Source organism: Manis pentadactyla, chromosome 2 (genome assembly GCF_030020395.1).
Source record: "Manis pentadactyla isolate mManPen7 chromosome 2, mManPen7.hap1, whole genome shotgun sequence".
In the NCBI taxonomy this organism is placed as follows: domain Eukaryota; kingdom Metazoa; phylum Chordata; class Mammalia; order Pholidota; family Manidae; genus Manis; species Manis pentadactyla.
In genome coordinates this window covers 23,216,087-23,238,577 of record NC_080020.1, presented here as the reverse complement: position 1 = coordinate 23,238,577, position 22,491 = coordinate 23,216,087, and the positions used below count along the sequence as shown (strand labels likewise).

Here is a 22,491-nt window from a genome sequence, read left to right as displayed (position 1 = left end):
TGCAGAAGATTTCTCTCAGAACAGTGGGGGTGAGGTTCTAAGCCTCACCTCTGTTGATCCCCAATTTCTCACCTGATGACCCCCCTGCGACTGTGCCTGTCTTAGGTTGTTCCTCCCTTGAGGAATCTTACCCGTCTCTGGCTAACCAGTCATCTTCCGGGGCCATACAGGGAAATGTAAAGTTGGTAAGTGAGAGAGAAGCCTTATTGTTTGAAAAGAAGCTAGATTTTTTAAAATTCTTACCTGGTGAAGGCAGGCAGGTGCATAAAGAGTCATTCAATCATCCAAAAAAATATTTATTGAGCACCTGCTTTGTGCTAGGCACTTTGCTGGGACTCTAATAGTAACAAAACAGCACAGTATAGTGTGTTAACGCATTAGTTTGGTCTGATCCTAAAGGAGAAAAGCTCTGTTATCCTAGAGATCTGCTCAGGTTTCTTGTCCAAAGAACCAATTACTACCTTCTCCATGCCATCCATACCTTTGCTGCTCCCTCCCTTTGGCTGCAGGAGGCCCTTAGGGTTACAATCTGGTGGGAACTGCCCAGAACCTTCTTTGGTTGATTAGACAACAACTTGTCATAAGAGACTAGATGGTAGAGCTTTGAGCTGAAATAGTCCAAAAATCACAATTTGTCTTTAGGCAATCTTTAGTCCTCCACAGTCTCTAGTACTCTCTGTTAGAACAGGCCTGCTTCACTCTACCAGGTGCTTGGACACTGAAAGCATTTGAAATTCTGACCCTTGAGAGTTAACTTACGTGTTTTGTTGGTGGGGAAGGGCCTGCCAAAACTATATAGGCTGTATTAAGATTGAAGGGCTAACTGCAGATAAGACTTCAGGGCCCCTTGGAAGTTAATCTAAATCTAGTTTTGCATTTGCCACTCTCTTTTCTGATTTACTGATAGCTGGTCATCCTCGTTCTTTGCTCAGGTGCAGGTATAACTTAACTTTTATAGAATTGAACGCTGGTCTTTCTCTTTTAGGATTTGGGCCTGGCTACCTCAAGAGGCCGGGGAAAGTGCAAGAATCCCTCTTGTAGCTACGTCTACACCAACCGGCATAAACCACGGATTTGTCCCAGCTGTGGTTTTAACCTCGCCAAAGACCGGACTGAGAAAACCACCAAGGCTCTCGTGAGTTCCTTCCCCAAACACATTCCCCAGCCTTGGATTGGGCTCTGTTAGCAGATTTATTTTAGTAGAAATGAAAGTATTTCTTAGTACGTAATAGTAGAGAGCCAGAACTGGAACCAGGTTGTAGGTTCTGAACCTGGGAAAGTGCTTTCTTCCCTCTAGACTTTGTCCTCATTGCTCAGGTAAGGGGGTTGACCACATGCTTGGACACTGATTACCTTCTGGCCCAGTGGACCAGGAGTTCATTCACCAAAGAGCGTGGCAACCCAAGCTTTAAAGAAGATTCTGAAGGAGAGAGGAATGGAAGGATTACACCCTCTTAAATCTGAGGCCTGGAAGGACTTGTCAGTAGTATTTTGGTGAATAGGTAGAGATTGCCAACCCCAAGACTTGGTAGACTAGGTCACTGCTTCCCAGGCTTCTTGCTGAGCTTTTGGCTAATCACAGAGCTTTACTTTTAGCATTCTTGGCAAACTTGCTTTGAAGTTGGACCAAACTATTTAGATGGTTAAGCACATTCCACTTGCCCCCTTAGGATTCATTTTTTATTTATTCGAACCAGGAAAATGGGCCTTTTCAAAGGCCCTCTGAAATTCCACCTGCATACTTGAGTGAACAGAAAGATACAGCACCTAAGGCAGAACAAAATGCATTAAACAGAATGACTAGGATGACGATCACAAGAGAAATCTCACTGATCTGCCTTGACGGGGAAAGAGCATGTCGCACAAAACAGGTCAGGATCCCAGATGGAGCCTGGCCACTCCACATCTAAACTGGACATTGCAAGATGGGGGATGAAATGGAGGAAAGGCATCTGCCTTCCCACCCTGGATCCTCCTTATACTGTGTGGTGATTGGTAATTATGGGATAGAACTGAGTTCTCTGTAGGTGGGTGCCGTAAACATTCCTTTCTCCTATTTTGTTGTAGCTGTTGGTACAGTTTGCAGTACGGAAATGGGTGTTGGTCTCTAGATCTAAGATGATGAGATGACTTCATTTTCCAGCTCAGACAGGAATTTATCTAGGGATTCTTGCCAAATGATTTCAAATCCCACTGTTATTTATATGCTGTCTTTGGCTAACTAGTAGCTGCCTACCCACAGGACCCTCATCTTTAGACATTTCTTCACCTTCTAATTTTCTCATGTTGAAGAAATAAAATGTAATTATTGTTTTCCACAGAATGAAACACAGCAGAAACCCAGGGGCCTTAGCTTGTATTGCTCTCTGAGGGCCCCCTGGCGGCCATACATTGCCTATGCAGTTTGTCTTCAGTGGCTGTAAATAAGGCTGAAGTGGTCTTCATTCCTTTCCATCTTTCATCTGTGGCTCAGAGGTGAAGGACCATATGTCCTGCCAAGCGAGCTTCCAGCCCATGGTTCAGCATAGTCATGACAGGGAACACACGACCTCCCAGGGTGACTCACTCTAGTGTCAGTCAGTTCTACAGCCACCCATTCATCCATTCTTTTAGCAAGCATATGCTGAATGTCTACTCTGGTCAGGCTTTTGGAGATTGAAAGATGAATAGGACATGGCACCTTCCCTTGAGGACCTTACAATCCAGTGGGGAAGAAGATAAGTAACCAAACTGTTAGAAATGAGACAAGAGTTGTCACAGATGTGCAGAGTTAATAGAAAGCTGCTTCTTGTTATTATGCAGTTAATTTCTACAAAGCAACATATATTATGCCCAGCAAATGTGAATTGGCATCTTTTGTGTGTCCACACTCGTATTGGGAAGCAGTGGGATCCTATACTCACTGGAGGGGGACACTGGTTTACCAACTGTGAGGCAGTAAATTTAGGCAGTAAAGCATTGTACTCTGGGAGCACAGAGGGAGTGGTTCCTGCTGCGTTTGCATAAGGGATCAGGGAGGAACCTCCATTGAAAACTTGCCTGGGAAAGGATCTGTTTTTTGTTTTTTTTTTTTTTAAATTATTTTTTATTGAAGGGTAGTTGACGCACAGTATTACATTACATTAGTTTCAAGTGTACAACACAGTGGTAGAACATTTATATACATAATTCTAGGTTCCAGCTATCACCCTACCAAGCTGTTACAATATCTTGACTATATTCCTTATTCTATACATTACATCCCGGTTACTTATTTATTTTACCATTGGAAGTCTGTCCTTCTTTTTTTTTTTTTTTTTTTTTTTTTTGTGAGGGCATCTCTCATATTTATTGATCAAATGGTTGTTAACGACAATAAAATTCTGTATAGGGGAGTCAGTGCTCAATGCACAATCATTAATCCACCCCAAGCCTAATTTTCGTCAGTTTCCAATCTTCTGAGGCATAACAAACAAGTTCTTACATGTAGAACAAATTCTTACATAATGAATAAGTTACATAGTGAACAGTACAAGGGCAGTCATCACAGAAACTTTCGGTTTTGCTCATGCATTATGAACTCTAAACAGTCAGTTCAAATATGAATACTCATTTGGTTTTTATACTTGATTTATATGTGGATACCACATTTCTCTCTTTATTATTATTATTTTTAATAAAATGCTTAAGTGGTAGGTAGATGCAAGATAAAGGTAGAAAACATAGTTTAGTGTTGTAAGAGAGCAAATGTAGATGATCAGGTGTGTGCCTGTAGACTATGTGTTAATCCAAGCTAGACAAGGGCAATAAAACATCCACGTATGCAGATTTCTCTGAGAACAGGGGGGGTGAGGTTCTAAGCCTCACCTCTGTTGATCCCCAATTTCTCACCTGATGGCCCCCCTGCGACTGTGCCTGTCTTAGGTTGTTCCTCCCTTGAGGAATCTTACCCGTCTCTGGCTAACCAGTCATCTTCCGGGGCCATACAGGGAAATGTGAAGTTGGTAAGTGAGAGAGAAGCCTTATTGTTTGAAAAGGTTAGCTTTTTACTTCTTTGCATATTTATGCCCTGTGGCTCCTATGCCCAGCATTTGTCTTGAGGTATCTTTACCACTTGGAAGAATTATGATACTCGGTAAATTTGATATGAGGCACGAATTCTATTTAAGGGTTGTAATTAGGAAGGAAGAAGAAAAGCTATAGAAGTAGCAGGCGGAAGAAAACATGGGAAGATTGATTATTTCTTTGACAAATCTTCTTGTAGAGTAACTTCAGCATATATAGGTTTTAAGCTACTACTTAAATTGCGCACACACATTAACATAATAGGAGTATAGTTACATAACCAAAGCATATCTGTAATTACCAGCCATCTCCAGTGAAACCAAGAAAACCATTAAGGCACCTTAGGCATTTGTGAAAACTTATCTATGATATGGTGGATATTGTCCAACTGAACTTGAACAGTCTGAGAGAAATCAGACAAATTAAAACAACCCATTCCTGGGGACTGTTCACATGCCATATGTTCTTTTAACAGTAAATAGTCTGTAGTTGTAAGAGTTTGGAGCGCTACAATTTGCACTTCTCCAAATTCTTGGTTGAGTTCCAACAGTATAGATCCAGTCAAATTTGTTGTTTTACTGTATGCACAGGCCAGCTTAGATATCTCCTTCCTCATTCCCATGGCAAGTCCAGGAACTGGTGGGATGAGTGCATCTACAGCTGTAGCAGTGTGTGGATCTTTGTTGGGGATTTTTGATGATCATCTTCTGGCATGAGTCTTCCAGAGAGTGCTGATGTTGGAAGTTCTTTTTCATATCGTATCTTAGTTCATTTTCGGGGTAGCCCAATTAGGCTTTGATCCTCTGTATAAACACAAACAGACCCTTTGCCTACACTTTTATATGCCCTTTATACCCTTGTGTAGAACTCGTTGGAGGTTACCACACAGGAACTGCCCTTTTTTTTTTTTTTTTGCTTTGTTTTTGGTATCACTAATCTACACTTACATGACGAATATTATGTTTACTAGGCTCTCCCCTATACCAGGTCCCCCCTATAAACCCCTTTACAGTCACTGTCCATCAGCATAGCAAAATGTTGTACAATCACTACTTGCCTTCTCTGTGTTGTACAGCCCTCCCTTTTCTCCTACCCCCCCATGCATGTTAATCTTAATACCCCCCTACTTCTCCCCCCCTTATCCCTCCCTACCCACCCATCCTCCCCAGTCCCTTTCCCTTTGGTACCTGTTAGTCCATTGTTGAGTTCTGTGATTCTGGTGCTGTTTTGTTCCTTCAGTTTTTCCTTTGTTCTTATACTCCACAGATAAGTGAAATCATTTGGTATTTCTCTTTCTCCGCTTGGCTTGTTTCACTGAGCATAATACCCTCCAGCTCCATCCATGTTGCTGCAAATGATTGGATTTCCCTTTTCTTATGGCTGAGTAGTATTCCATTGTGTATATGTTTCTTTATCCATTCATCTATTGATGGACATTTAGGTTGCTTCCAATTCTTGGCTATTGTAAATAGTGCTGCAATAAACATAGGGGTGCATCTGTCTTTCTCAAACTTGATTGCTGCGTTCTTAGGGTAAATTCCTAGGAGTGGAATTCCTGGGTCAAATGGTAAGTCTGTTTTGAACATTTTGATGTACCTCCATACTGCTTTCCACAATGGTTGAACTAACTTACATTCCCACCAGCAGTGTAGGAGGGTTCCCCTTTCTCCACAGCCTCGCCAACATTTGTTGTTGTTTGTCTTTTGGATGGCAGCCATCCTTACTGGTGTGAGGTGATACCTCATTGTAGTTTTAATTTGCATTTCTCTGATAATTAGCGATGTGGAGCATCTTTTCATGTGTCTGTTGGCCATCTGTATTTCTTTTTTGGAGAACTGTCTGTTCAGTTCCTCTGCCCATTTTTTAATTGGGTTATTTGTTTTTTGTTTGTTCAGGCGTGTGAGCTCCTTATATATTCTGGACGTCAAGCCTTTATCGGATGTGTCATTTTCAAATATATTCTCCCATACTGTAGGGATCCTTCTTGTTCTGTTGATGGTGTCTTTTGCTGTACAGAAGCTTTTCAGCTTAATATAGTCCCACTTACTCATTTTTGCTGTTGTTTTCCTTGCCCGGGGAGATATGTTCAAGAAGAGGTCACTCATGTTTATGTCTAAGAGGTTTTCGCCTATGTTTTCTTCCAAGAGTTTAATGGTTTCATGGCTTACATTCAGGTCTTTGATCCATTTTGAGTTTACTTTTGTATATGGGGTTAGACAATGGTCCAGTTTCATTCTCCTACATGTAGCTGTCCAGTTTTGCCAGCACCACCGACTGTCATTTCGCCATTGTATGTCCATGGCTCCTTTATCAAATATTAATTGACCATATATGTCTGGGTTAATGTCTGGATTCTCTAGTCTGTTCCATTGGTCTGTGGCTCTGCTCTTGTGCCAGTACCAAATTGTCTTGATTACTATGGCTTTATAGTAGAGCTTGAAGTTGGGGAGTGAGATCCCCCCTACTTTATTCTTCTTTCTCAGGATTGCTTTGGCTATTCGGGGTCTTTGGTGTTTCCATATGAATTTTTGAATTATTTGTTCCAGTTCATTGAAGAATGTTGCTGGTAGTTTCATAGGGATTGCATCAAATCTGTATATTGCTTTGGGCAGGATGGCCATTTTAACGATATTAATTCTTCCTAGCCACGAGCATGGGATGAGTTTCCATCTGTTAGTGTCCCCTTTAATTTCTCTTAAGAGTGACTTGTAGTTTTCAGAGTATAAATCTTTCACTTCTTTGGTTAGGTTTATTCCTAGGTATTTTATTTTTTTTGATGCAATTGTGAATGGAGTTGTTTTCCTGATTTCTCTTTCTGTTCGTTCATTGTTAGTATATAGGAAAGCCACAGATTTCTGTGTGTTGATTTTGTATCCTGCAACTTTGCTGTATTCCGATATCAGTTCTAGTAGTTTTGGGGTGGAGTCTTTAGGGTTTTTTATGTACAGTATCATGTCATCTGCAAATAGTGACAGTTTAACTTCTTCTTTACCAATCTGGATTCCTTGTATTTCTTTATTTTGTCTGATTGCCGTGGCTAGGGCCTCCAATACTATGTTAAATAACAGTGGAGAGAGTGGGCATCCCTGTCTAGTTCCCGATCTCAGCGGAAATGCTTTCAGCTTCTCGCTGTTCAATATAATGTTGGCTGTGGGTTTATCATAGATGACCTTTATTATGTTGAGGTACTTGGCCTCTATTCCCATTTTGCTGAGAGTTTTTAACATGAATGGATGTTGAACTTTGTCAAATGCTTTTTCAGCATCTATGGAGATGATCATGTGGTTTTTGTCTTTCTTTTTGTTGATGTGGTGGATGATGTTGATGGACTTTCGAATGTTGTACCATCCTTGCATCCCTGGGCTGAATCCCACTTGGTCATGGTGTATGATCCTTTTGATGTATTTTTGAATTCGGTTTGCTAATATTTTGTTGAGTATTTTTGCATCTACGTTCATCAGGGATATTGGTCTGTAGTTTTCTTTTTTGGTGGGGTCTTTGCCTGGTTTTGGTATTAGGGTGATGTTAGCTTCATAGAATGAGTTTGGGAGTATCCCCTCCTCCTCTATTTTTTGGAAAACTTTAAGGAGAATGGGTATTATGTCTTCCCTGTATGTCTGATAAAATTCCGAGGTAAATCCATCTGGCCCGGGGGTTTTGTTCTTTGGTAGTTTTTGGATTACCGCTTCAATTTTGTTGCTGGTAATTGGTCTGTTTAGATTTTCTGTTTCTTCCTGAGTCAATCTTGGAAGGTTATATTTTTCTAGGAAGTTGTCCATTTCTCCTAGGTTTCCCAGCTTGTTAGCATATAGGTTTTCATAGTATTCTCCAATAATTCTTTGCATTTCCGTGGGGTCCGTCGTGATTTTTCCTTTCTCGTTTCTGATACTGTTGATTTGTGTTGACTCTCTTTTCTTCTTAATAAGTCTGGCTAGAGGCTTATCTATTTTGTTTATTTTCTCGAAGAACCAGCTCTTGGTTTCATTGATTTTTGCTATTGTTTTATTCTTCTCAATTTTATTTATTTCTTCTCTGATCTTTATTATGTCCCTCCTTCTGCTGACCTTAGGCCTCATCTGTTCTTCTTTTTCCAATTTCGATAATTGTGACATTTTTTTAGACCATTCATTTGGGATTGCTCTTCCTTTTTTAAATATGCTTGGATTGCTATATACTTTCCTCTTAAGACTGCTTTTGCTGTGTCCCACAGAAGTTGGGGCTTAGTGTTGTTGTTGTCATTTGTTTCCATATATTGCTGGATCTCCATTTTGATTTGGTCATTGATCCATTGATTATTTAGGAGCGTGTTGTTAAGCCTCCATGTGTTTGTGAGCCTCTTTGCTTTCTTTGTACAGTTTATTTCTAGTTTTATGCCTTTGTGGTCTGATAAGTTGGTTGGTAGGATTTCAATCTTTTGGAATTTTCTGAGGCTCTTTTTGTGGCCTAGTTTGTGGTCTATTCTGGAGAATGTTCCATGTGCACTTGAGAAGAATGTATATCCCGCTGCTTTTGGATGTAGAGTTCTATAGATGTCTATTAGGTCCATCTGCTCTACTGTGTTGTTCAGTGCTTCCGTGTCCTTACTTATTTTCTGCCCAGTGGATCTGTCGTTTGGGGTGAGTGGTGTGTTGAAGTCTCCTAGAATGAATGCATTGCAGTCTATATCCCCCTTTAGTTCTGTTAGTATTTGTTTCACATATGCTGGTGCTCCTGTGTTGGGTGCATATATATTTAGAATGGTTATATCCTCTTGTTTGACTGAGCCCTTTATCATTATGTAGTGTCCTTCTTTATCTCTTGTTACTTTCTTTGTTTTGAAGTCTATTTTGTCTGATATTAGTACTGCAACCCCTGCTTTCTTCTCACTGTTGTTTGCTTGAAATATGTTTTTCCATCCCTTGACTTTTAGTCTGTACATGTCTTTGGGTTTGAGGTGAGTTTCTTGTAAGCAGCATATAGATGGGTCTTGCTTTTTTATCCATTCTGTTACTCTGTGTCTTTTGATTGGTGCATTCAACCCATTAACATTTAGGGTGACTATTGAAAGATATGTACTTATTGCCATTGCAGGCTTTAAATTCGTGGTTACCAAAGGTTCAAGGTTAGCCTCTTTAGTATCTTACTGCCTAACTTAGCTCGCTTATTGAGCTGTTATATACACTATCTGGAGATTCTTTTCTTCTCTCCCTTCTTGTTCCTCCTCCTCGATTCTTCATATGTTGGGTGTTTTGTGCTGTGCTCTTTCTAGGAGTGCTCCCATCTAGAGCAGTCCCTGTAAGATGTTCTGTAGAGGTGGTTTGTGGAAAGCAAATTCCCTCAGCTTTTGTCTGTCTGGGAATTGTTTAATCCCACCGTCATATTTGAATGATAGTCGTGCTGGATACAGTATCCTTGGTTCAAGGCCCTTCTGTTTCATTGTATTAAATATATCATGCCATTTCATTCTCTTCTGGCCTGTAGGGTTTCTGTTGAGAAATCTGACATTAGCCTGATGGGTTTCCCTTTATAGGTGACCGTTTTCTCTCTAACACTCTTTCCTTTAACACTCTTTCCTTGTCCTTGATCTTTGCCATTTTAATTATTATGTGTCTTGGTGTTGCCCTTCTTGGATCCTTTCTGTTGGGGGTTCTGTGTATTTCCGTGGTCTGTTCGATTACTTCCTCCCCCAGTGTGGGGAAGTTTTCAGCAATTATTTCTTCTAAGATACTTTCCATCTCTTTTCCTCTCTCTTCTTCTGGGACCCCTATAATACGGATATTGTTCCTTTTGGATTGGTCACACAGTTCTCTTAATATTGTTTCATTCCTGGAGATCCTTTTGTCTCTCTCTATGTCAGCTTCTATGCGTTCCTGTTCTCTGATTTCAGTTCCATCAATGGCCTCTTGCATTCTATCCATTCTGCTTATAAACCCTTCCAGAGTTTGTTTCATTTCTGCGATCTCCTTTCTGGCATCTGTGATCTCCTTCCGGACTTCATCCCATTTCTCTTGCGTATTTCTCTGCATCTCTGTCAGCATGTTTATGATTCTTATTTTGAATTCTTTTTCAGGGAGACTGGTTAGGTCTGTCTCCTTCTCTGGTGTTGTCTCTGTGATCTTTGTCTGCCTGTAGCTTTGCCTTTTCATGGTGATAGGAATAGTCTGCAGAACTGGGACGAGTGACGGCTGGAAGGACTTCCTTTCTTGTTGGTTTGTGGCCCTCCTCTCCTGGGAGAACAGCGGCCTCTAGTGGCTTGTGCTGCACAGCTGTGCGCAGACAGGGCTTCTGCTTCCTGCCCGGCTGCTATGGAGTTAATCTCCGCTGTTGCTGTGGGCGTGGCCTGGCTCAGGCAGCTGCTCCAAAATGGTGGAGTCGCGTTGGAGCAGGAGCTGCTGGGAGGCTATTTATCTCTGTAAGGGGCCTCCCTGCTCCCTGCAGCCCAGGGGTTAGGGTGCCCAGAGATCCCGGATTCCCTACCTCTGAATTGAGTGACCCGCCCTGCCCCTTTAAGACTTCCAAAAAGCACCCGCCAAAACAAAACAACGCCCACCAAAAAAAAAGAAAAAAAAAAAGTTTTTAATTAAAAAAAAAGGTGGTCATTCGTTTTTCTTTATTCTCCGGTGCCAGCCTCAGGCCTCTGCTCACCGGTCGGTCTTGCTGCCCTGTTTCCCTAGTATTGGGGTCCCTATCCCTTTAAGACTTCCAAAAAGCGCTCGCCAAAACAAAACAGCAAAAAAGCAAAAAAAAATGGTCGCGCGCTTTTCTTATGTCCTCTGTCGCCCAGCCTCCAGTGCCTGCTCACTGTTCTTGCTGCCCTGTTTTCCTAGTTTCGAGCGCCCTGCACTCTGGCCCGGATGGCTGGGGCTGGGTGTTCGGCAGCCCTGGGCTCCGTCTCCCTCCCGCTCTGCCTGCTCTTCTCCCGCCGGGAGCTGGGGGGAGGGGCGCTCGGCTCCCGCGGGGCCGGGGCTTGTATCTTACCCCCTTCGCGAGGCGCTGGGTTCTCTCAGGTGTGGATGTGGTCTGGATATTGTCCTGTGTCCTCTGGTCTTTATTCTAGGAAGGGTTGTCTTTGTTATATTTTCATAGATATATGTTGTTTTGGGAGGAGATTCCCGCTGCTCTACTCACGCCGCCATCTTCCACCCCTTCAAAATCGGAAAGGATCTGTTTTTAATGAGCATTTCAGAACCTTATTCCTGAAACAAGCTAACTGGTATACAAAGTTCCCTTGTACCCAGAAGCTACAGAGTATCAAAGATAGATACTAAAAACAGTATAGATACTTTTTTGCACATCAGCTACCATTTATAAAGTTGTCATTGCATCTCAGGTACTGTGTGCAAAGTGCTTTACTTGCAAAACTCTTTACTCTGTACAACAACTCTAGGAGATTACTAGTATTTTGGTCTTCCATTTCATAGGTAAGGAAATTGAGGCTCAGAAAGATTAAGTAAATTGCCTTGGATCACACATGTACAGCTGTTATGTGGCATATCTAGAACTGAAACACAGGTCTGTTAATGTCCAAAATCCATACCTGGTGAATGGAAGCTGACTTTTGAATCCATTACCAAACAGTGTATACATTTCTTTTATTTTACTGATAGAAGTTGAGCACCGGAGAGAGAGAGAGAGAAAGCACCTGCTGTGAGTCCCACAGTGAGTTAGTTATTAGCTGAGGTAGTTAGGAGCCTAGGCTACTCGCCCTTGGTCATTGGGCCCATTGCTCTGCCACTTGGCAGCCACTCCTTGTTTCAGCCCAAGGCTGGCTCTTCGTGACCTGGCTGCTTTCTTCCCAGGAGGCAAGCTCACCACTCTCCGAAGTGCTGAGTGCCACAGAGCCCCTGAGCATGGCCCAGAGGGAGATCCAGCGCCAGTCCACACTGCAGCTGCTGCGCAAAGTCCTGCAGATTCCTGAGAATGAGTCAGAGCTGGCTGAGGTCTTTGCCCTGATTCATGAACTCAACAGTTCTCGACTTATCCTGTCCAACGTGAGTGAGGAGACAGTCACCATCGAGCAAACCTCTTGGTCGAATTATTATGAGTCTCCGTCCACGCAGTGCCTTCTCTGTAGCAGCTCATTATTCAAAGGGGGACAAAAGTAAGCACCCCCTTGAGATGTACCCTTTCCCTAGCTGCCCCATCTCACTCATCCCACATTGTCCCTTCCTTCAAGCCCTTTAAAGCTATAACCTTTGAAGATGTTATTTCTTGCTTAAGTTTTCTCTATTTTTCCAATTGGCAAAAGTAGAGTTATAATAACATTTAGTAACTACATTATTTCTGTTGAAAATGCCTGAAAGTCACTGTCACCAAATTTAGGATTTAGTTTACATCTGAACTACCCAGCGTAATGCCTGGATTTGGGAGTACAGTGAAGTTGGTTACGTTGGATAATAAGTTCAGAGTTATCTTTAGGGATGATTCCACAGATGAGATTCCAACAAAATGGGAATACCCATCAAGAAAATCTTGAAACAAGCTCCAGCACCTTCATTTGCTTATTGCAGTGAATTTTGAAATTAATCACTGAGCCCTGGAACTGCATTAAGAAGTTGATTTCCTTTCTGTTTTTTGTTGATGTTTTTGGTACTAGCTCCCTGGCTGGGCCCCAGGAGTGCTGGCTGCTAACAGCCAGCCGGCTGCAGGTGGTGACTGCCCAGGTGAAGATGTGTCTGAATCCCCACTGTCTGGCCCTGCACAGTTTCATGGACATCTATACAGGTAGGTATGAGCCTTTCTTCCCTCAGAGGGCCCCAGAGAAGCTTGAGAACACCCTCTGAAGGTCAGACCTCTAGTCCTTGGAGCACTAGACCTTCTCAGATGGGGCTTCTGAGAAAGAGGGGATTTTTCCTTCTGGATGTTGTAAGCCCAAAAGATTACATTTACCTCTTAAGTGTTAGAACTCTCTAATCTGGAATCTAAACAAAGTTAATTTTAAAATACTAGATCTTCATTGTGGAAAAACTGGAAAATGCTGACAAGTAAAAAGAAGAAACTATTCCTGCTGTAGACTTACTAGTAGTAGTAATTGTGCTGTGTGTTGTTTTGGAATGCTCTTTTTTAAATTTAACAGTTTATCATGGGCATCTTCCAATGCCAGCAAGTGGAGAAATACATGACCTTTGTTTTTGTCTTTTAGCCATTCTAATATGTGTGTGTAATGGTATCTCATTGTGGTTTTAATTTGTATTTCCTTGATGACAAATGATGTTAAGCATCATTGTATGGGCTTATTTGCCAGCACTGTATTTTATTTGGTGAAGTATCTGTTCCATTGAATTGGGTGGTTTGGTTCCTTACAGTTGAGCTTTAAGAGTTACTTACGTAGTCTGGGTACAAGTCCTCTGTCAGATAAGTGCTTTGCAAATATTTTCTTATGGTCTGTGGCTCGTCTTTTCGTTTTCTTAATAGAATCTTTAAGAGAGCGAAAGTTCATAAATATGGTGAAGACCAATTCCTCGGTTTTTTTCTTTTTTTCAGGGATTATGCTTTGATGTTATGTCTACCTAGGCAAAGATCTTAAATATTTTTCCTGTTTTCTTCCAAACCTTTTTTAATTTTATGGTTTATCTTTAGGTCTGTGACCCATTTTAAGCTAATTGTTGTACAAACTGTGAGGCCCAGATTGTTTGTTTTTTTGTATTGTTCTGCATATGGACGTCCAGTTGTTGAACCACCCTTTGGTGAAAAGCAGTATTTTTTCCATTGTATTGCCATAGCTTCTTTGTTGAAAATCAGTTGGTCATGTATGTGTGGGGCTAATTCTCCACTCGTTTCTGTTTCATTAGTTCATGTTGTCTATACTTTTGCCAAAAGCACAGTTGTCTTGATTACTGCAGCTTTATAATAAGTCTTATAGTCAAGTGGTATGAATCCTCCAGCCTTGTTCCTCCTGAATTGTTTTGGCTATTTTTGTTCCTGTGTATTTCCATATAAACGTTACAGTCAGCTTGTCAGTATCTGTAGAATCCTGCTAGAATTTTAATTAGGATTATATTGAATCTGTAGATCACTTTGGGGAAGTTTGACATACTTAAAAATACTGAGTCAAAAAAAAAATTGAGTCTTATTCATATTTCTCTCTCTCCATTTTATTAGGTTTTCTTTTATTTCATCTTTTTAAAAAAATTTTCAGCTTTTATAGGTTCTACACATATTTTGTTAGATATATACTTAAGAATTTTGTTCAGTGCTAAGTGGCATGGTTGAATTTCTAATTGTTCAGTGCTATTACAGAAATATGATTGGATTTGTCTATTGACTTTTTTATACAGTGACCTTACTAAACTCACTAGTTTTAGGAACTTTTTGTAGATTAGTGTTATTGCTTAAAGTTTGTCAATTTGGTAATAAAAACTGGCATATTATTTCCTAATTTGTTGTATTTCTTTGATTACTAGGAAGGTTGTATATATGTATTTTTTTTTCTCTTTTGTGAATTTCTTTTATAGACATTTCCATTCTTTGGGGTATTTTGTTGACAGTTTTTCCCTAGTTTATCATGATCTTTTAAATTTGTGATTTCTATTGTTGGACACAAAGTCTTTTTTTTTTTTTTTACTTCTTAGAAACATTTTTATGTAATTGGAGCCTTTGATCTTCCCCTTTATTGTTTCAGCCTTTGTTATCATGCTTTGAAAGGCCTTCCCCACTCCTCTATACCCTTCATTAATGAGAACACATATTCCAGAATTTGCTTTTGTGCAAATATAAAATCACCCTCTTTTATTTGTCCTAAGTTGACTGCACTTAAATTCCTCCAAGTCTTTTACCTCAGGATGTGGTGTAAGGATGATTTTCTAGCCTTTGTTTCATCTCTGCACATTCCTAGGCTAAAGGATGCTTCTGGTCTGGGCCATGGTGCAGCAGTGAGAGGTAGAGGAGAGTGACCTCTGTTGTTGTGGGGACAGAGGTGTGTGAGGGATAGGGAGATGTTTCTTTTTTTCATTAAAAATTTTCTACACATACTTCATTTTTCATTTAACATTATTTTATGGACAAGCAGAGCATTTAAGTCTACTTATTATTTTTAATGATGAATAGTTTCCTGTTTCATGAATGCACCATAATTTATTTAACTATTTCTCTTTGTTTCCAGTTTTTTTGCCATTGTGAATGTTGTTACAGTGAATTTCCCTGTTGCCTATCTTTAACCTGCAGGTCTCTTTAATGTGGGGAACAAGCTGCTAGTGAGCCTTGATTTGCTTTTTGCAATCAGAAACCAGATCAAGCTGGGAGAGGACCCCAGAATGTCCATAAGCACTGTTCTGAAGTCAGTGCAGGAGCAAACAGGTAAAGGTTGGCTCCCTCCCTTTCCCAGGGTTAATCCTAAGATCCTGGGAATTTTCAGTGATGGTCGTTTGTTGAAAGGATCATCTTGGAGGACAGTCTGATATTTTGAAAAGGAGACGTTCTTGACTTCCTAACACACTCTTCCTTTTGAATTTTACAAATGCCAAACTAACATTGGAAATTATGAGTCTTACCATGCATCCAGGGGCCCTCAGCACAAGATTAAACTGACTTTTTGAACGTCATCCTTTGATCATAGATAGACTTGGCTTCACTGCATGTTCATCAGACACACTCTGAATACACAGCTTCTGAACGTCTGCAACCAGTCCCACGGCTCATGCTGAGACCTGAGGGTGGGATCCACCCTCCCTTACTATTAGAAATTATTTTTCCCCTTGCTTTCCTTACTTCTTTCTGTTTATGATTTTCCCATCCTGTTCCTACAGGCTCTAGTCCCCCTCCACCTGTCTTGCTATGAGGTCATATAAAGTAGATAGAGCAAAAGTTCTAGGGTCAGATGGGACTGTGTTTGAGTTGGCTCTGCCACCTAGTGGCAGTGTGATTTTGAGCAGGTTATTCTCTGTGCCTCAGTTTCTCCTGTTATAAAATGAGGATAATAGCTCCTGGTTTATAAAGATGTGAGAATTAAGTGAGGAAATATTGTCAAAGCTCTTGGCACAGCGTCTCGTGCCTAGTGGGTGCTTAGTACAAGGCAGCTATTTAGGTTGCTACCGGAGCACCTGAAGGTCAGGGTACTTGACTTTGGTGGTGGTGAGTACTCTTGGGTGTTCTTTGTGGGAGAAGCAGTCCTGCAGAATTGCCATTCTTGCTGGCCATTGGCTCATCCCCAGTGGCCTCAGAGTGTTTTCCTGTGGCCTTCTCAGAGTTCTTGCTCTCCTTCCAGAGAAGACTCTGACCTTGGAGGAGCTGAACCAGCTGCAAGAGCTGCTGTGCAATGGGTATTGGGCTTTCGAGTGCCTGACTGTCCGAGACTACAATGACATGATCTGTGGCATCTGTGGTGTGGCCCCCAAAGTGGAAATGGCCCAGAGGAGTGAAGAAAATGTGCTGGCACTGAAGAGTGTGGAGGTAAGTGCTTCTCAGCTACCACGGGTGACCTTTAAAATTGCTCTTACATTTTGGCAACCACCTTCCTACACATGATGTCTCCAGGAACAGGTAGCTCCAGTGCTGTCCTGCATAAGGCAAGTGGCTTTTGCCCAGGTTTTCATCTACGGAAGGCCTCGTGGAAATAGGGGCATTTGTTACTTACTCAACATACATATTAAACATGAACTTGGGGCACTTCTTAGACACTTGGGAAATAGTAGAAAAAAGACCCACAAAGTGTCTGGGCTCATTTCGCTCACGTTCTGGGTTAGGGAACCAGGAAATAAAAATTATTAACGATTGTATATATTAATACAACATTAATATATACTATGTGAATATATGTAGGACAGTAAAGCAGAATAAGGAGAAGAGAGCAGTGGTAGAGAGGGGAATTCCTGTTTTATAGAGGGTAGTATCGGAAGGCCTCTCTGATACAGTGGTATGAATAGAAATTTGAAGCCCATGTAGCTCTTGGGGGATGCAAGGCAGAGGGAGCAGCAAGAAACAGGGTCTGAGGTGAGCTTGTTAACATGGTTGAGGAATAGGAGAGGCCAGTGTGGCTGGAGTGTGTGAGCAGTGGAGACAGTGGGGTAGGGTATGTGAGGTTCAAGAGACCATAGGAAGCCCAGCTCCCCGTGAGGTCAGGTGAGCCATTGGAAGGACTTATGCTGAGTGAAGGGGAGAGTCACTGAAGGGTCTTAAAGAAAAGAGTGACCTGATCTCACTTACTTACGTTCTTAACTAAAAAATGTTCACACAAAGATAACACCAAATTCAGACGGCATTATACTTTAAATTCTAACAAACATCTAAGAAATACATGATGCCAGTCATAGAAGAATAGTATAAGTGCGTATATTTCCCTAGTTGAAAACAAAACCAGTCATTTAATAAGAGAAAAAATTGGGGCTAATTGTCCTCATGACTATAGATGCCAAAGTCTTGAACAGCATAATAGCAAATCAAATCTACAATGAATAAAGTAATACATTGTGACTAAGTTTATCCCAGGAAAGAAAAATTGTCTCAACATTAGAAAATACACTAGTGTAATTCACTACTTAATATTTGAAGGAGAAAACCCATATGATTCTTTCATTAGATATAAAAATAGATTTCATTATTATTCAATACCCATTTATGATAAAGCCCTTAGCGAACTGAGACTAACAGGGAATGTTTCTTAAACTGGTTTAGGGTTTTTACAAAAAATGCCTAGATGGATTAGCTGCCATGGTCACGCTGTAGGGTCTGGCCCGCATGCCCAGTGAGTGCTCTGTGATTATGCCAGCAGTTGCCATCGGGGGTGAGGTTGCCATCTGTGCACTGTACCATAGTAACCGAGAGGACTGGAAAATGAAGTAACAGGACTGGTACGGGACCTCTGGAGAAAAGCTTTGGTGTATTTTGGCATGGCCAGCAGAGCGTTTTAGGGATTAAGTGCATATTCCTCTTTTTCTTCCTATTCAAAAAAGGGGCATATATTTATCAGCTACTTCTATTTGAAGGATGGTGGTACATGAAAACAAGCATAATGCTCTCTGAATGTTCCTTGTAGATAAAATGAACTGTAAAAAAATCACTGCTTTTGTGTTACCTCACCAGGAGGCTATGCCAGACTCATTCAAATCTGCTTGCTCAATGGTATTATTAATTAAGGCAGCTACAGTTTATTGAGCATTTTATTACATATCCCAAGCTCTTACTCTGTGCTCAGTGCTTTACCATATAATGTACTTCTCACCCCAACCCTGTGAGATTTTTTAGGTGAAGGGACTAAAGCACAGGGGGACTCGTCCAAACTCACCCAGCCAGGAAAGAGTGAGCTGGAACCTCACCTCCGTCTAGCTGGTTGACTCCAGAATCTGACTCCTAAATGCTGTTGTGCTCACCAGTGCCTTCTGGGACGCCGGCTCTGTTGTTTTTTTATTTAAAACACATCTGACTACAGAGACTTTTTGGTTTCCAGAATAAACAGAAGCCTACCCTGCAAAGCTCATGTCTCCTAATCTTTGCCTCGTACCTGCCTTGTCCCAGTCAAGACTCTTTCCTCATGGGACGGAGTAGTAGCCCCTGCGTTGTCAGTGTGTACGCTGCCACCCTCCTCGGGCCTCACTTGACCTCCTCCCTTGGTGTATGCAGAGCGATGGGCTGTAAAGGGAGCCGAGGGTATTCTAGTCCATGAAATAAAACCAGAGATTATGGAACAAAACTTACGTATGCAGGTGTCTGTGAAGACACTGGTTGGCTCCTCCCCTCAGGGACTGTGTAGAGAAGGGCCCTCTGGACTGATGACAACAGCCATGTCAGTTTGCACACACAACACGTTGTTGACATTTTCTGTCCTCTTGTTCTTTGCATCAAGAGGGTGAGCTCAGTACCCTTTGAAACTCTGGTGGGAGAAGCATGCCATTTATTCACAGCATGCGCTAGTGCCCTGTGACTGGGAAACAAAGGGGAGTAAGTTGGGGGAGATGTCTTTGTGTAGAGCAATGGTTCTCATCCTTTGTGGATGTAAGAATTGCCAGTGGTTCTCAGCTCTCCAGTAATGCAAATGACTGTCATCTAAGGAGTAGGATCAGGGTCACACTTCAAAGCCCATAAGAGGGCATTCAAGAAGAGCTGAATAATAGCACAAGAGCTAGATGCCTACAGTAGATAAGTAACCTGCATGAGGTAGAGGAAATAGCTGTGTGCTGGCAAGGTCTGCATGGGAGGACCTTCTGGGGAGGTGATGGATCACAGGGCCCTGGAGGTGGTGGGATCTCACTGAATTTGATTCCGATGATTCCTGCTAGCTGGGAATAGTGATAAGGGCTTGTGCTTTGGAACTAGACCTTGTTCACATTCTTTTTTTTTTATTAAGGTATGATTGATATACACTCTTACGAAGGTTTCACATGAAAAAACAATGTGGTTACTACATTTACCATATTATCAAGTCCCCCCCATGCCCCTGCAGTCAGTGTCCATCAGTGTAGTCAGATGCCACAGATCCACTATGTGCCTTCTCTGTGCTACACTGTTCTCCCCGTCATCTCCCACACCATGTGTGCTAAACATAATATCCCTCAGTCCCCTTCTCCCTTCCTCCCCACCCGCCCTCCCCCACCCCTCCCCTTTGGTAACCACTAGTCCCTTCTTGGAGTCTGTGAGTCTGCTGCTATTTTGTTCCTTCAGTTTTGCTTTGCTGTTATACTCCACAAATGAGAGAAATCATTTGGCACTTGTCTTTCTCTGCCTGGCTTATTTCACTGAGCATAATACCCTCTAGCTCCATCCATGTTGTTGCAAATGATAGATTTGTTTCTTTCTTATGGCTGAATAGTATTCCATTGTGTGTATGTACCACATCATCTTTATCCATTCATCTATTAATGGACACTTAGGTTGTTTCCATATCTTGGCTATTGTAAATAGTGCTGCAATAAACATAGGGTTGCATATGTCTTTTTGAGTCTGAGAACTTGTATTCTTTGGGTAAAGTCCGAGGAGTGGAATTCCCAGGTCAAATGGTATTTCTATTTTTAGTTTTTTTGAGGAACCTCCATATTGCTTTCCACAATGGTTGAACTAGCTTACATTCCCACCAGCAGTGTAGGAGGGTTTGTTTCCCTTTCTCCACATCCTCACCAACATTTGTTTATCTTAGTCTTTTTGAGACTGGCCATCCTTACTGGTGTGAGGTGATACCTCATTGTGGTTTTAATTTGCATTTCTCTGATGATTAGTGATGTGGAGCATCTTTTCATGTGTCTGTTGGCCATCTGAATTTCTTCTTTGGAGAATTGTCTCTTCATATACTCTGCCCATTTTTTAATTGGGTTATTTGCTTTTTGGGGGCGTGTGAGTTCTTTATATATTGTGGATGTTAACCCCTTGTTGGATATGTCATTTACAAACGTATTCTCCCATACTGTAGGAATGCCTTTTTGTTCTGTTGATGGTGTCCTTTGCTGTACAGAATCTTTTTATGTAGTCCCATGTGTTCATTTTTGCTTTTGTTTCCCTTGCTCGAGGAGATGCGTTCAGGACAAAGTTGCTTATGTTTATATTCAGGAGATTTTTGCTTATGCTTATGGTGTCTTCTATGAGTTTAATGGTTTCATGACTTACATTCAGGTCTTTGATCCATTTCGAGTTTACTTTTGTGTATGGGGTTAAACAATAATCCAATTTCATTATCTTGCATGTAGCTTTCCAGTTTTGCCAACACCAGTTGTCTTTGACAACAGAGGCTGTCATTTCCCCATTGTCTGTCCATGGCTCCTTTACTGTTAATTGACCATTTATGGTTGGGTTTATATCAGGGCCCTCTAGTCTGTTCCATTGGTCTGTGGTCTGTTCTTGTGCCAGTACCAAATTGTCTTGATTACTGTGGCTTTGTAGTAAAGCTTGAAGTGGGGGAGTGTAATTCCCCAGCTTTATTCTTCCTTCTCAGGATTGCTTTGGCTATTCAGGGTCTTTTGTGGTTCCATATGCTTTGTTCAAATTCTAATTCTGTCCCTTACTCCAGTAGTCTCATCTCAGAACCCCCCAGGCTTGTGGAGTAGCGGTTCATTAGGTAGCATCTGGCAATAACAGGTATGACATGGTAGCTCCCTTTCTTGAAAGGTGGGGAAAATGACATGAATACAGACAGATTTGTGGAAGGAACTTAAGAGATTCTTCAGGTCTTAGAGAGTGCTATGGTTGGGGAGAAAGGAATGTGGCCAGAAGTCAGTCAGGTGCTAAGATTTCAGACTTGGGGGTGATCTGGTAGCGCATGGCTGTCAGATTTCACCCTTGCCCTCTCCCTCCCCCAGCCTTTGTTGCCCCAAATATATCAAGTGTATTGTGTTGTTAATATTCTGTTGCTCCTATATTTGACCTTTTTTATGTTGACCTTTTAGTTCACCTGGCCTGAGTTCCTGGGCCCTACTGAGGTAAACATGGAGGACTTTTGGGCCACAATGGAGACAGAAGTGATTGAGCAGGTGGCCTTCCCTGCTAGCATCCCTATCACCAAGTTTGATGCCTCTGTTATTGCCCCGTTCTTCCCACCACTCATGAGAGGAGCCATGGTCGTCAACACAGAGAAAGACAAAAACCTGGATGTGCAGCCAGTACCTGGTAAGGCCACCTGGTGGCTGACTAGGGTCAGGGAAGGCCCTGTGAAGAGTCTGGAACATTGTCCATGGCAAGACAGCACAAATGGCAGAGAGTGGGCTAGGCCTACGTAGAGGACTCCTTCTGGAAAGATAATGACAACTGGGACATAATTCCCTAGAGATTAAAGTCATGGTACAGAGTTTTGAATAGCTGCCAGCCATATTGTATAGGACTGGCCCACAGAGCCCCCAACCCATCAGCCTTCTGGGATGTACTATACTGAACAGTGGGAATCCTCTGAAAAATGCTGATAATAAGGCTCCAGCCCCAAAGATTCTCATTAACAGGCATAGTCGGGGTCAGGGTGTCTGCTTTTAAGCAGATCTTTCTGATGATTTTGCAGATACTCTGTATATAAATTGCAAAGCCCGGGACTTGGCTGTGGAGAGCATAGGCTTCTGAAAACTTGGGTCTGATTCCCAGCAGTGCCATTTAGTAGCTGTGTGACCACCAAATCCCTTCATTGCCCTGAGTGTCTGTTGCTTCATTTGCAAAGGGGGCATGATAACTATTACCCCCTCCTGGATTGTTGTGAAGATTAAATGAGGTAATATAGTTAAAGTGATAGCCTTCTACTTTTTTTTTTTTTTTACTACAAGTCAGTCAGAAATTGTTTCTGCATCATGACCCAGCTTTGACACTCATATAAACATGCACTTTTCCTTACCAAGTACAATATACTTTATTTTCTATTTTATTTCATTTAAGAAATTCTGGATATTTTATTAGTATTTAATATGTTGCAATCCACTGATTCTCAAACAGTGCTTAACATTAGATGCCAAGGTCCCACTTCATATTTGCTGCTTCAAAGCCCAGGAATGTTTTTTTAAGGCCTCCACATAGTCTGTTGGTTAGGCAGATTCAGGAACATAGTATATAGAGAACAGTTTTAAAGTGAGAGTT

General features: G+C 41.7%; 1 protein-coding gene across 5 annotated transcripts in view; it reads left to right on the top strand.

Annotated features, from left to right (window-relative positions):
- HMGXB3 (HMG-box containing 3) overlaps positions 1–22,491 on the top strand; it is a 58,449-nt gene that overhangs the window by 30,361 nt on the left and 5,597 nt on the right. For all 5 annotated transcript variants that reach the window (XM_036881543.2, XM_036881542.2, XM_036881539.2 and 2 more), the window contains 6 exons: positions 986–1,135; positions 11,823–12,124; positions 12,620–12,747; positions 15,187–15,318; positions 16,226–16,410; positions 21,327–21,546. In XM_036881543.2, coding sequence (XP_036737438.2) covers positions 986–1,135; positions 11,823–12,124; positions 12,620–12,747; positions 15,187–15,318; positions 16,226–16,410; positions 21,327–21,546 — 1,117 coding nt within the window. The remainder of the gene's footprint in view (positions 1–985; positions 1,136–11,822; positions 12,125–12,619; positions 12,748–15,186; positions 15,319–16,225; positions 16,411–21,326; positions 21,547–22,491) is intronic.